At 30.9% G+C, this 14,195-nt stretch overlaps 2 protein-coding genes across 2 annotated transcripts in view; both read right to left on the bottom strand.

Annotated features, from left to right (window-relative positions):
* Positions 1–2,966: 2,966 nt before the first annotated feature.
* On the bottom strand, positions 2,967–4,274 carry LOC111397779 (pelargonidin 3-O-(6-caffeoylglucoside) 5-O-(6-O-malonylglucoside) 4'''-malonyltransferase-like). The gene is made up of 3 exons (XM_023024760.1): positions 3,628–4,274; positions 3,306–3,565; positions 2,967–3,262 (listed from the first exon to the last, which is right to left on the bottom strand). Exons 1-3 carry the CDS (start codon positions 4,272–4,274, stop codon positions 2,967–2,969), a joined length of 1,203 nt encoding a protein of 400 aa, XP_022880528.1.
* Positions 4,275–7,854: 3,580 nt separating this feature from the next.
* LOC111397778 (protein CTR9 homolog) overlaps positions 7,855–14,195 on the bottom strand; it is a 28,464-nt gene continuing 22,123 nt past the window's right edge. Inside the window, exons 24-25 of the mRNA XM_023024759.1 lie at positions 8,143–8,362; positions 7,855–8,067 (exon numbers count right to left, since the gene is read on the bottom strand). Of these exons, the coding sequence (XP_022880527.1) occupies positions 7,855–8,067; positions 8,143–8,362 (433 nt within the window). The remainder of the gene's footprint in view (positions 8,068–8,142; positions 8,363–14,195) is intronic.

The raw sequence follows: 14,195 nt of genomic DNA, 5'->3' as shown, positions 1-14,195 counted from the left end.
TGCTTTCCTTTCAATAAACTTCTTATATCAATAAAATGTTAACCAAATTTTAGATGTCTCAATCTAAAGTGACTTCAATTCCTATGATAAGTGACTTTGCATTCAATAAAAAAGGTCATCTGTCCCTGCGGGCATGGCCCAAAGATAAAGTAGGAAAGTTCTAAATGGAGCATCGGATGTTCAAATCTCCATGACAGTTGGAAGACAATATTTATGTTAGAAAGATGATATCCTGTGGAGACGAAAGTTATGGGGCACTCCGTCGCCCTTTCAGGGGATCCCATCCACATGTCGTAAAGGGGAATCTATAGGGAAGAGAGTCGCTTCCCGATTATTCGGGACAAGTGTGTATAAACTGTAATCGCATCTGAATTACCCAAATAGTAAACCAAGTGGAAGGCCGACACTTCTCAGAATTAATCAGGCGAAGTTCGAACACATGAATTACCAAAAAAAAAAATTAAAAAAATTGATCATTCTACTCAGAAGTGTAATGTAGTCTCATGCACTAGGGCTACTTCTTATTTTCTCGAAAAACTTGTACCAAGGTGGAGATTACTAAAGGTGATACACGGGCCTTGGACTATATTCGCATTTCACTTGTGCAATATAATTGGAACAACACATTCTTGTACCATATTGATAATCCACTATTGATTAATCAAGAATGCATCATTTTCGTTGGATGCATATTAAAAGGATTTTTCCTCTCATACTTTAAGGTCATTTGAACCCTAGACTCTTTCTAAAACTTGTGAGGTAGAAAGAGTTGAGAATACAATAATAGTTGATTTCATCTGATCGGTCAAATATTGAAGGTTTTGTGTTCAAGTTCTAAGGGATTCCTTTGTGGAAGAATGAGTTGTAACTAGATCATAAGTCGAATAATCTTAATAGTAGTAAATCAACTAACCATCAACAAGAAAAGGGAGATGCCCCATGAAGACTTCATTGCGTAATTGTCCAAGACTTTGAATAGATGATTGGTTATCCATCCAAGAAAATAATAACTAATGAAAAAGAGTGTGTAGAGAACGAAGAATTAGTCCCATTGGAACCAAATGAAGCATTGGAATTTAATGAAGTTAGAATTATCATGGGATCCTCTCACTTTATTGTTTGTCCTAATGTTGATTTTATGATTAAAGCAAATGAGGAGGTCAGTAGGCACTCAGAAAAGTGGGGCCAAGTCAACTTACACAAATTAAGGTATCAGAAGTATTTTTATAAAAGTGTTGTGACATAGTGATGGCAAAAAAATTCGTATCGAATGGGTTGGCGAGATGGGGCGAGAATGCCCTGCCCCAAACCCCCCTGGAGGAAAAAATTAAAAATAATTTATTTCTAGAAAACTCATCCGTTAAAAACTCATTTTGAATTCGTATTTTATTCTCTAATAATAACATAACTCAAAACTTTGAAAATGTAAAAAAAAAATAATTAAAAAAATTAAACGGGGCAAAAAGTTGCCCCACCCTTAGACGGGACGGGGTGGTGGTGCGCCGCCACGTTGCCATCCCTAGCGTGACATCGTCTAAGAGGGTGACGGAGCTAATTTGTGTAACTTAACCTGCAAATATCTTATCTTCCTGTATCTCGTACATAATTTGTTATAATTAATGTCGGCCAACAAAAACCAAGCAATATGCAAAGTCTAATTCTAAACTGTACAATAATTCAGTTTGTAAACACTTTCGACATTTGAATTAACTAAACATAAAGGCACTTCGACATTTTCATAAGAATTCAATAGTTCTGAAGGAATTCGACATTTATGAAAGGATTTCGACAATTCAAAAGGAATTTGATAATTACAAAAAACTTCGATAGGTGAAAAGCAATTCTACAATTACATGAAAAAAAAATCTATAATTCTACATACAATCAACATATTAACAAGGATTCTACAATTACGTTGTCGAAATTCTATAATTCTAAAAAATTTTGACGTTTCAAATTGTAACTCCAAAGTTTCGAGTTGTCAAAATATATTAAGGGTCCGTTTGATTGCAAATGTGGAATTTGGGTGGAAAGAAAACGAATTCTAGGAATTGAATTGATGGAAAATTGTTTTCTTGAGAATTGTAAATTATTATGTTTGATTGGTATAATTTTTCACCTGAAAAATGTTTAAATTAAAGTGCTTTTTGATGTCCGTTTGGCTTTATTTTATATGAAAATTGTCAATTAAAGAGATAGAATTTAATGGTATTGGGACTGAAATTTGTTTCAATTACCAAAAAATTAATAATAATAAATAATAAAAAATTCAAGAAAATCATCTATTATTGGGTGTTCATTTGACTTTGTTTTACATGGTAATTGTTAATTAAAAGGAAATATTTTTTTTTACAATAAATCTTAGAATTTGTTTCCATTACCAACACAAAAAAAATAAACAAAATGCTACAGTAACATGTAATTCCAATTCTCACCATTGAGAATTGGTTTTCCTTAAAAACCAAGAAAAGGCCAATTCCTGAGAGAAGCAAGAAAAGGCAATTCCATGGAAATAAAACTTTGTCAAACACCATAAAGTTGGAAAATGGAATTCTATTTTTCATGGAAAATTTTGGTGTATCAAACACACCCTAAAGTTTTCAAAAAACTGGAGATATTTTCCAACATTCACATTTCATATTCATTCAAAACACTGGCCTACATTTTGAGAACGGAAATTTTTTACCCAATACCTTCAAGCAAAATGGAACCCAAAAAAATAATAATAATAACAAATTAACAAATAACAAAAAACAAAAAACCCCAAATATAAATGAACTAATACACTTAGCAAAACTCAAACTTCATCTACACTTTCGATAAATCCATAGCCAGCAACTCCCATCACAAAAATATTGAACAGATTTCATTGATATTTGAACAAAAGTTGAACTAATTCAAAAAAAAAGGGTCACGTGATAATTTGATAATAGTTGCTAAGTAATGGCTCATTTGGCCTTAATTTCTCAAACTAACGAAGTTGTAAACATTTTTAGATCCTCGTCTTGCTCAAAGTAAGACATGTCTTTTTCATCCAAATGCACCCATGCTTCAATTCCACCGCTCCCTTTGCTATTCAAGAGCGTGACGAGGTTTTTGATGGGCACATCTGCAACACTTGCCAACATGGGTTTTCCCCATCCGAAATCAACTTCATAAAATCCTAGCTTGCTCCAGTCGGTAATCAAGACGACGTTTAAGTCACTATTGGCTGACTTTTTATTGAAACCCACAATTGTATCCACGAGTATCTTGTGCCCATCTTCTCCGTTAGACTATTTTCGCGCAATCTGCAACGGATTTACCAACGTTATCACCCAGCAAACGAACAAAATCCTGAAAAACCATGTTTTTGACTTCAGCAGCAGTGGATTCAGTCATTGCTATTGCCACTAAGTTGCCAAAACAATATTTTGGCACTGGTGGAACAGTTCTTTCCTGAACACTAACAAGCTGCGCGACAAGTAAATTTCTCGAATGTCCATATGTTGTCTGGGCATCGACAGCTGCAAGAGCCTTAGTTATAAGCGCAGACACAACTTGTACTCTCGAAGGTTGCTGTTTCCTGTTTTTCCTTCACTGATCTTAGCCCTTAGCCCTAATATTGCCTTGTTGTCAAATACAAACCTCCTGGCAACAATCTTGGCAACTGGGATATGAACATCCAGATCCCTGGTCCCTGTTTCTCCAAAATCAGGAGCTGGAAAATTTTTGCCAGGGAAAAACAAGGGGCCGTTGAAACGTGAAGAAATTGCCTCAACATTGTCACCTCGGCAGGCATTCGCCCAGGCAGATATAAACATGCCAAGTGAAGATGCATCAGCAATCCTGTGTGAAATACTCACAGAAATTGCTATCCCGTCACATTTAAACTTGCTTACTTGAATTGCAAGAAGTGGTTCCGTGGCATCCTCAGTTGCAAAGCTTTGGCATGGAAGGAGATCATTTAGCTCCTCGGGTTTTGCCCCGGCGCCGATAATATCCAGGAGCTGGCAATCCACTTGAGCTTCAAGAAAGGCGGCGCCCTGGTCACTGCAATCGACCGAGTGATCATCCTTCATGTATCGTCCTGCAAGTGGGTAAAACTGAGGCAAGATTTCTGCCAATGATTCTTCCAATTTTTGAATGATTAAACCAGGTGAATAGTAGAGAACTGCAAGCACGTTAATGGAGGGAGCAAGCTCATCAATGAAAGATATTGTGTAATGACGAAGAAATTCAGGTGTTGGAATGCACGGTTTTATCAACTTCCTACTCAGAACCTGGACTTTCATGGTTCTTTCTTTGAATGCTCAATGTTTAATTCTCCACTAAATTCGATGTAGTATAAGAACCCGCTCAATTATTTGTCGGTTCAAAAATCATTAAAATATAATTCTTTTTTTTTCAACCACACGTTTTCTCAATTAAATATTATGTACTAAACCTAAAAAAAAATTCCTAACTTTTAACAATATATTCTTCAAAAAATTATTATTTAAAAAACTCATTTTTTCCAAAAAAAACATTCTTTTTAATAATTGTCAAAAAGCAACTTAACGTCGTCGGGCATGTGGTAGGTATTGATTCCGTGAATTTGCTTTTGTTTTATTATGTGGCCTAAAAAGTATTATATTCATATTATTTACTAATAGTGCTTTGTTTTTTTCCCCCATGAGTGCGTGGACCTGCGTACGTACTTTATATTCACTTTTAATTAATTAATTAATTAATTATCACTCTGATTAACTTATAATTTAACCAAATTTTGGCTCATGGACATTTAAGATGAGACTTTTAGATGAAAATTAATTAGCGAGTTAATATTTATTAATGGTATTTGAAAACAAAATGTTCTAAATGACGCTCTAATAAAAATCAACAAGATAAATGACGAATGAAATAAAAGATTAATAAAGGGTAATCAATATTTCTAAACGACATAATAATAATAACAACCGTGTTACACTACCACAAAGTTTGACACATTGGTTGACACAATACACTCACATGGGAGGTCGGCATTATTTTATTCGCGCAGGATCCACACATCGACTATGATTGTGATGTCATCCTTTGTATCAAACATTATGTTCGTTTGGCATTTTCCTAATAAAAATCAATTAAAAGGCTAATATCAGCATTAATTTGCTTAGAAATCTAATAATGCAGCAATGCCAACTATGTTCTTGGATAATAACCAGTGCAAAATTGAGTTGACATGGTTAAACTTTTTCAACCTAAGAAATAATTTTCAACAAGTTGCAGCATTAATTATTTTTTATTTACATGGACTTTGGGTACTTTAAGGTATGACAGTTGATTAATATTTTTTGTAGTGATTTGATGTGAATTGACCGTTTCAACATGGAAAATTATTATTTAAAAATAAATATGGACACTTGCTACTTTTTTTTTTTTTTATAGCATAAATAAGTAAATTGTATTTACATTAATCATATTTTAATTCTATTATTAATCAATTAAGTATTTGTAATTGTAATTCTTAATTGTCTACCAATTTGATGTAGTAAAATGGAAAAACAATGATAAGAAGCCCACTCAATGATTTGTCGAATCAAATAGACAAATTTTAGCCCTTATTTAACAACCATTAAAGCAAAACTCTTTTGTCTTAAATGCATTTTCAACAGTACATTTTCACAATAAAATATTAACAACTTACAAAAATACTCTTAAGATTAGGGGTCTTTCGAAAAATCATATGAAAAGTAATTTGAAAGTAAAAAACACTATGTAAAATTAAGTGTACAAAAAAGTGACAATGTCACTTTTTTAAAGTTAAGTATCACCTTTTTTAAGTGACTAACTTTTTTCAAAAGTAATTACTGGACATTAATCATACCCATACCAAGAGTCATGATCTTTCATACGAAAAGCCACATTTTTTTCCTCCATATATTTATAGAATATTTCAGAATATTCTATACGATTTTTTCAATAATTTTCAGTATTTAAGCTGTTTACATTTGGCTTAATTTCTCATTAACCAAATAATGAATTTCACTTAAATAATCATTTAAAATTGGTCACAACCAATTTTCGTCTCATTCACCAAATAACAAATTTCACTTAAATAATCATTTAAAATTGGTCACAACCAATTTTCGATTAAAAAAATCCAACAATCCCCCACATGAATGAAAATTAATGCAAATATCTATGCAAACACTAGTAGAGAGAGAGAGGGGAAAAACACTGCATCAGATAATGTAGCCTCTGGCTTTGAACCTTCCTTAGTGAAATACCATCGAATTTACTAGCTAATTGGTGAACGTGATGTTCTTGAACCATCAGCTGTTGGTATAAGTCAAGACAACAGTACTCACACAATGTCTCCCATAAACTATTCATGGTTCTCATGATTTGGTTCATTTTGGCCCTGAACCCATCTTGGTTCTGTAAGTGTTTAGAGAATTCAAACCTTAAATAATTCTCCTTGAAGCGGCCCCCACTTCACACTTACATAGGTGATCTCCTATTAAGAGTATTATGTCTTACTCCACTTAACTTAATCAAGATATAGGAATCATTAAAAGTTTATCTTAATCTTCAATCACTCTGCAGAAAGCACTTTGATATCATAGGAATGAGTTAGGAAATTAGTTTCCTAAGTGCTTCATAAAATCCCCATAACTTAGTCAACAAGGTAGGGTTACGATCATAAGAACTCTTACTCAGTAGGCTTAATCTCATTCCCTTCGATATGCAGTATACTTGATATCTTGGTAAACATATATAAATGGATCCACAAGTTTACACCAATGAGATCAACTGCTTATGGTATTATGTCTACGACATATATGTCTAGACTTACCATTATATATGATTTAGTATCTTTTCAAATTTAACTAACTAATGATCGATTCATTTGATAGATACACATTGTCACCAACTAAGAAATCCTCTCATGAAACTACATGCTTCTCATTAGCTTTATCTAAAACTTTATCAATTCCAAACAACAATGCTGGAGGATTTCTAACAAACCATCACACTAGTCAATCATATTTACTAGTGGATTTCATACATAAGTATTCAATATCATCATTAAAACATTGCAATGCATTCGAATTTTATGAATATTCTCAAATATTCAAATTGTTCTTGTATATCCAAACAACCGTCATGATCGACTTTCATCCCATTTCATCCACTTTAAGGCATTTATCCCATTTCATCCACTTTAGACTTATTGTATATCATCGCATCACAATATCCTTTCAATACCGTAGGATATCTTGTGAAATGTATTTCTTAGGTCATGGTATATTTTAAATACCTAAGGACCCCTGTCAATGCTACCCAATAATCATGGTCTGGATTACTCGTGAATATACTAAATTTATTCATAGCAAAAGTATTATTCGGTCGAGTGCAGTTCGTAATATATATTATAATGTCAATTAATTGTGAATATCTCAGTTGTGGTACGCTTTCACCCTTATTTTGACCAAGTGTAGACTTGTGTCAATAGGGTTTTCCCGAACTTTCCTCTAATATATCAAACTTTTTAAATTTTTTCTCAACATAATGAGACCAGGAAAGTACAATTCATTCCAATGTTCTAGAGATTTTTATCTCTAGTATTACATCTGCCACACTCAAGTCTTTCATGTCGTAATGCTTCGTAAGCATTTTCTTGACGTTTAGCACCACTTCGTGACTATTGCTCATCATCAACATATTGACTACTACAAACATATAGGCATCTGGTGTATTTTTCACGCATACACACTTGTCACATTCATTTATTTTGAGCTCATTTGACAACATCGTTTTGTAAAACTTTTGGTGTCAGGAGCTTATTTCAGTCCATAAAAGAACTCAACAAGTTTACAAACTTTGTGGTTTTCACTTGGAGACACCTTTAGATTGCTCTATATATATCTTTTCTTCTAACTCACCGTTTAGGAATCCCGTTTCCACATCCATTTGGTGAATCTCAAAGTTATGTATTGCCGCAGTTGCAATTAGTAACCTTATCAAAGTGATTCTGGTCACAGGTGAGTAGGTAAAGAAGTCAAATCCATCTTCCTGCCTATATCCTTTAGTAACCAATCTAACCTTATATTTATCAATGGATCATCAGGTTTTAATCCATTTACACCATAAAAGCTTATTTCTGGGAAGTATATCTACCAATTTCCATGTATGAATTTGCATTCTGGAATCTATCTCACTATTGATAGCTTCCTTCCAATGCGGTGCTTTCGGAATAAACATTGCTTTTTCAGAAGTCTTTAGGTCATTTTCTATCATATATGTGAGAAAATTCGGATCAAACGAAGTGGACATTCTAGCCCTCTTACTACGCCTTGGTTTATTCTCATTTGAAGATCCATTTGTAGTTTCATATATTCTGTTATTTAAATTTACATTTTTCTTATCTTTGCAAGGAAACACATTCTCAAATAATATCACATTCCTTGACTCAATTATGGTACCCTCGTATACATCCGATTTGTGTACGAGGAAACGATATGCACTACTATTATTGGCGTATCCAATAAATATGCAATCAATCGTTTTGGGACCAATCTTTATTTGTTTAAGCTTAGGAACCTCAACCTTTGTCAAACACCCTCTTTATTTGTTTAGGCTTAGGAACCTCAACCTTTGCCAAACACCCACACATTTTTAAGTACTGGTAGGAAGGAGGATGTCATTTCCATAATTCATATAGAGTCTCTTCCATTTTCTTGAGAGGTCACTTTAAACTAGGTTACCCCCACAATTCCTGAATTAGGAATATATGCGCAAGTAGTAGTGTTGCACTCACACGTCTTGAAATTTTCACATAAGTTCTCAAGTATTTATGATAACCCCCATATTTTTGGGTTATTCTTGAATTTAGAGTTCATCAACTCTTTCATAGTTCAATCCATTTATCACTTAGATAATATTCGATTCGAGTGAAAGTCTAAGTACTTTCAAAATAGTAGTCGTTGCTTCATATGTATGAAAAATCATTTTTCATTCGAAATTGTACTTTAATCAACCATATTAATTTGATCTTCCAAATTAATCAAGGTCATCATTAAGGTCGTCACTAGACCAACAACGTTTTTCCAAGCATAAACCTACTTAATTGGTTCTACGATTGAAGTCAATTTCAATAACCAAGGTTTGATCCAAAGAATTACTTTATTATGATTTGATTTCAGAAAATGATTAACGTTATTTATATGTTTATCGTGCAAGGTTTGATCCAAATAATTACTTGCTTTCAATCATGCGTTGAAAGGGAAGAATCCATATTCAGGTATTAGGATTCGAGAAATTCTTATTTTGCCTTCTCAAATCCTATCTCGGTAAGTCGAAATTGCGTTTTGATTTCACGCGAATAAACAACATGATTTTGTGAATATAATATGTATAATATCGGTGTAATTTTCCAACACATATTTTGTGAAGAATTATAAGAATTGGATATAATTAAGAGAGTAATATTGGATATTTGAGCAAGAAATGTGATTGAAAATGCGTTTTGGCACTTTCATTAAAAAGTAAACATTTTGTGAAGAATTATAAGAAGTGGATTTATTATTATTATTTTTTTATTTTTTTTAAGGCCTAGGGAAACTAATTATTCGCTTTTTGAGCCTCTTTATAATGAGATTGGTCTACTTTTTTTGCTACCATTGTGGGACGAAGAAGTTAATCTTCGTCAGTTGTGATTTAAAAATAATTGATTGATGACTTTGGTAAGTGTGATGGCCCCAATTGAGAGGGTCATTTTTGTAAATTAAATTTGAAGAATAGGGGCATTTTGGAATTTCAATCTTTCAACGACTTCTTTGAATTATAAATGATCTGACAATTTACTTTTACAATGTCAATTTTTAAATGGTTCTTCTACTGTTTACAATGAGAAATCACATCAAATGTTAATTCAGTGGGATTCAAAGGGATTATAAAGTAAACCTAAATATTAATTTTACACTTAGTTTGTTAAAAGTAAGGCCGTGTTTGGTAGCTATTTTCTTTAAAATGCATTTTTCTCTCTTTTTTTTAACTACACATTTTTTATTAAAATAATATTACACGTAATTAAAAAAAATTCTTTATTTTGCAACCACACATTTCATATTAATTTACTATTCTAAAATGTATTTTACATAAAAATGCCAATCAAACACCCCTAAATATACTAGTGAATAACAATTGTGATTCTATACATCTAAAAGGTATTATCATTGTTTTTCTAATTCTTCTGTATAAATATGGGGATTTGGTTCTCTATAATATATGTATAAATATATTGACTTTTATCCTTTTTTTATTCTTCTGCATGCACGTTTCCTTCACATCCCATAATGATTACAAAGTGGCCGCCAAGTAATCAATACTTTTTAATAATTACGAAGTCATTATAAAATAATTTTTTCAAGAGGCAGACCGAAGTGATGTGAATGAGATGGTGGCATTAACAGCAAATTCGAATATAATTTGGGAAAACACTAACATGTCATGTATTAGGTGGTTTGGACAGAATATTTATTTTGATTATATTGTTATAATTGCTTGGAAAAATTGCAACAGCGATCTCTAACTTTTTTATTTTTTACAAATTTTATTCTAATCTTCATTTTATACGAGTGAAGGTCCCTAATATTTCATAAATATGCACTTGAAATCCATCTCGATGGAAACCGTCCAAAACACCGTCAGTTAACTAGGAAAAAATCCTTGAACTATTTGCTATCAAGACGGTTTTATTGGATGTTGATATTTTTTTGGACAGTGGTTATGGATGGTATTTTGGATGATTTTATTAAATGTTGATTCCTTAATTTTTTCGATCAACTGATAGTGTTTTGAACGATTTCCTCCTAGATGGGCCTCAAGTGCATATTTATAAAATGTTAAAAACTTCCGCTGGCACAAAATGAAGGTTAGGATAAAGTTTACAAAAAATGAAATGGTTAGAGACTGCTACTGCAAATTTTCCTAATTGCTTTGAGAGATTTGTATGGTCCAAAATCTGGTAAGAAAATATATTTATCCAATTATCCATTAACAATTTTTTTCTTTCTTCTTATTTATTGATCGATTAATTATAGTTCAATTAATTATTATGTTCCCATTATAAATTATTGTTGGTCCTGAAGTACCACATTACTATTTACAAATATTTTAGTTAAATTTTACTTGCTCACGAAGAGCATAATAAATATGATATAATGTAAATTATGTTTTTAATCCTAAAAAGTAAATTCTTAATTAATATATTATAATAATATGTGTTTGATTCTGAAGCGTTTGAATTATAATTTTCAATATTCCTGAAGAATATTGATTATTACTGTTAAAGAAGCAATAATAAAACATGACTTACTCTCAAAGTAGCACACATTTCGAATAATTATATCTCATTTTGTTCCTGAAGAAAACACAAATTAAATAACTCAATATTGGGTAATTTTTAAAGTAAAATAATTTTCTAATTTTATTGATATCCAAAAATAATATTAATTTATCGCTAAAGGAAAGCATGACATTACAATTTAAATATTCTAGAAAGTATTACTTGCTTTGAAGATCATGATCCTATAATTTTAATATTTCAAAAGAATTTTGACTATTGCTATTGAAGAAGTAATAATCAAATACAATATGCTTGTCGAAGTAGAACATGTTTTGAAGAATATATAATTTTGAATTAATGTTTATCCCTGAAAGAACGTATACAACTCATGTCATATGGACGTTGATTCTTATATGAATATATAATAATTAATATTTTTTTGAGAATTAAATATGTCTTTTGTTTGATTAAATAGTTATCCAAATGACAAATATTGCATTGAATCACAAGTTTAATAACTCTAATACTTTATTATTACCATGTCCACATAGACCGTCACTAAATTAATAATGATTCAAAGTGAAAATTCAAATTAACATTTAACGAAGAACCTGAAGAATTTTCAATTCAATGAATTTCTATATGTTATTTGTTCTTTTTATCGAAAACTGATCATTAAACGTCACTAGCTAAAATATAGAGTGAATTTCCTATATTTTTGAAAATTAATTAGGATGATAAATGGACTTCATTATTCTTCACATTGACCATCGAAATAGTATTTGTATCTAATAGATTTAATACATATATTAGATGTATGCATGGTGTTCGAAACCTGAAGTTTGCAAAATTGCTGCTTTTTCAGATTATACGATCAAAACAGTATCTTATTAATGCTAGTGATATTAAATCTCAACATTTTAATAAGATTTAGTTAGGATGTGTACAAATGATTTAATACTATTGTTTGTTAGACGCCTCCAATTAATTGAAAGCAAAGTTCTTCACATTTTTGTTTGAGGAATGCTATTACACATCACGTCAATATCATAATTCTCCCCATTATAATTAGCTTATAGTCAGAGTATAATTTATTCATTAAATTATTTGTTGGTACAATTAATCCACCACATTGCACTAAAGTTTAAAAAAAAAAAAAAAAAGGATAAAGAATGGTAAGAAGAAATTCATATTTTTAGCCCTCATCTCAAATGGGCAATATTTCATAAAGCAATCCGCTGATTGTCAATTTGATTAGACAATTCACTCAACATTAATAATGAGAATTAAAAAGCAGAAAGTAATATACAAATGTATCATTATATCCTCTCACAAGAAATTTTGAACCAAAAGTTTGAATGATGATTCACTTAAATGTATTTTATTGATCAAAGAGATCAACAATATATAATACACCAGCTTCAAATGCTCAAACTCGAAATAACATCCTAGAGGATAATTAGTTAATATTATATTTGATATATTTATGACACATATGAAGCATAAATACATTCGATTCTAATATAAAAATTTACAAACGAAAATGTAACAATTAACAAAGATAGTCTCATTAAAGAGGTATATACTTTTAATGAGTAATTAGACCTAACAAATTATAAAAATTCATAAGAGGTTCAGGTACCTAATATATTGAAAGTTGAGGTATCTCAATAATTTATATCGTTATAAAAAGAATTGAATTGAAAAGGAAAAAGTTATCTACAACACTTTTGCACATGATGTACCACATCATATAATAAGGAACTGAAATAAATGCATCAAAATATTTCAATCGAAGTAATGATTGACCAAATAAAAAGAGAAGCAACCCTAAATAAAATTTAGTAAAGAAATCTGAAATTTCTGGACCAGCAGTCCAAAAAATTAAAGGTACTTATACTAAAAGAAAATGAGAAATATAAAGTCGTAAGTTATAATGCATGACTCTCAACATAGTAAACTTCACATCGATCATAATGGATGTAATCACAAGTCTTTATTTTATTAGTCTGAAAATACATGAAAATTGATGTTCATATAATATATTTGATTATAGTCAACTCATCTGGCATGGTTATTAATGTTATCTTGAAAGATTTTATGTCTGAAGCATAAAATTCAATCGATTTTATCATTTTCTTGACCAGGGTTTTGTTCTATTGGATTTTCCTGGCGAAGTGGACAAAATTTGCATCATATTTAGAAGAATAAATGTACTCTTTTTCCTTCATTGAGATTTTTCTAATAAAGTTTTAACGAGATATACAAGATATTTACCCTTAAAATAATACTCATGTAGGTATAAGACTTTCGAAAAGATCAACAAGAGCTATGTTCCATATCAACGTGTTACTACAATCATAAAAAAATGAATAAATATCTCACATGAAGACGATATTATTTGAAAACTAAACCAGATAACATGGGACATTTTTCCAGAAATTGAAATATTGAAAATATTAACGTAGAAGATATGAATTGATTGATATAAGAATCAAAATCAGAGAAAGTATGTGTACTCTTTTTCCTTCTATCAAGTTTTTTCTTACTGAATTTCTTGACAATATTTTAACGAGGTAGATATTTTGTAATGTCATTCAAGAAAGAGTGTTGTAAATAGTAAATTTATTAGTAAAATGACAATCGTGCCTCTGTAGCACTAAAAATTATTATCATTAGGCCTCCAGCGCTGCACCAAAATTTGCACCTTGTACCAAACAAAAATTCATCTTCAACCATTATACCAAAACTTACACCAAATGAATAGTGTTTAGCCATTTTCTTCCCTTTTTTTCTTCATAGTAATTTGTTTATTTGAAATATTATTTATTTAATTATTTCATAAATACATAAATCACTAAATAAATAATTACTTTAAATTACG

Source organism: Olea europaea, chromosome 7 (assembly GCF_002742605.1).
Source record: "Olea europaea var. sylvestris chromosome 7, O_europaea_v1, whole genome shotgun sequence".
Lineage (NCBI taxonomy): Eukaryota > Viridiplantae > Streptophyta > Magnoliopsida > Lamiales > Oleaceae > Olea > Olea europaea.
The sequence above is the reverse complement of the archived record's forward strand: the minus strand, read 5'-3'. Positions and strand labels throughout refer to the sequence as shown.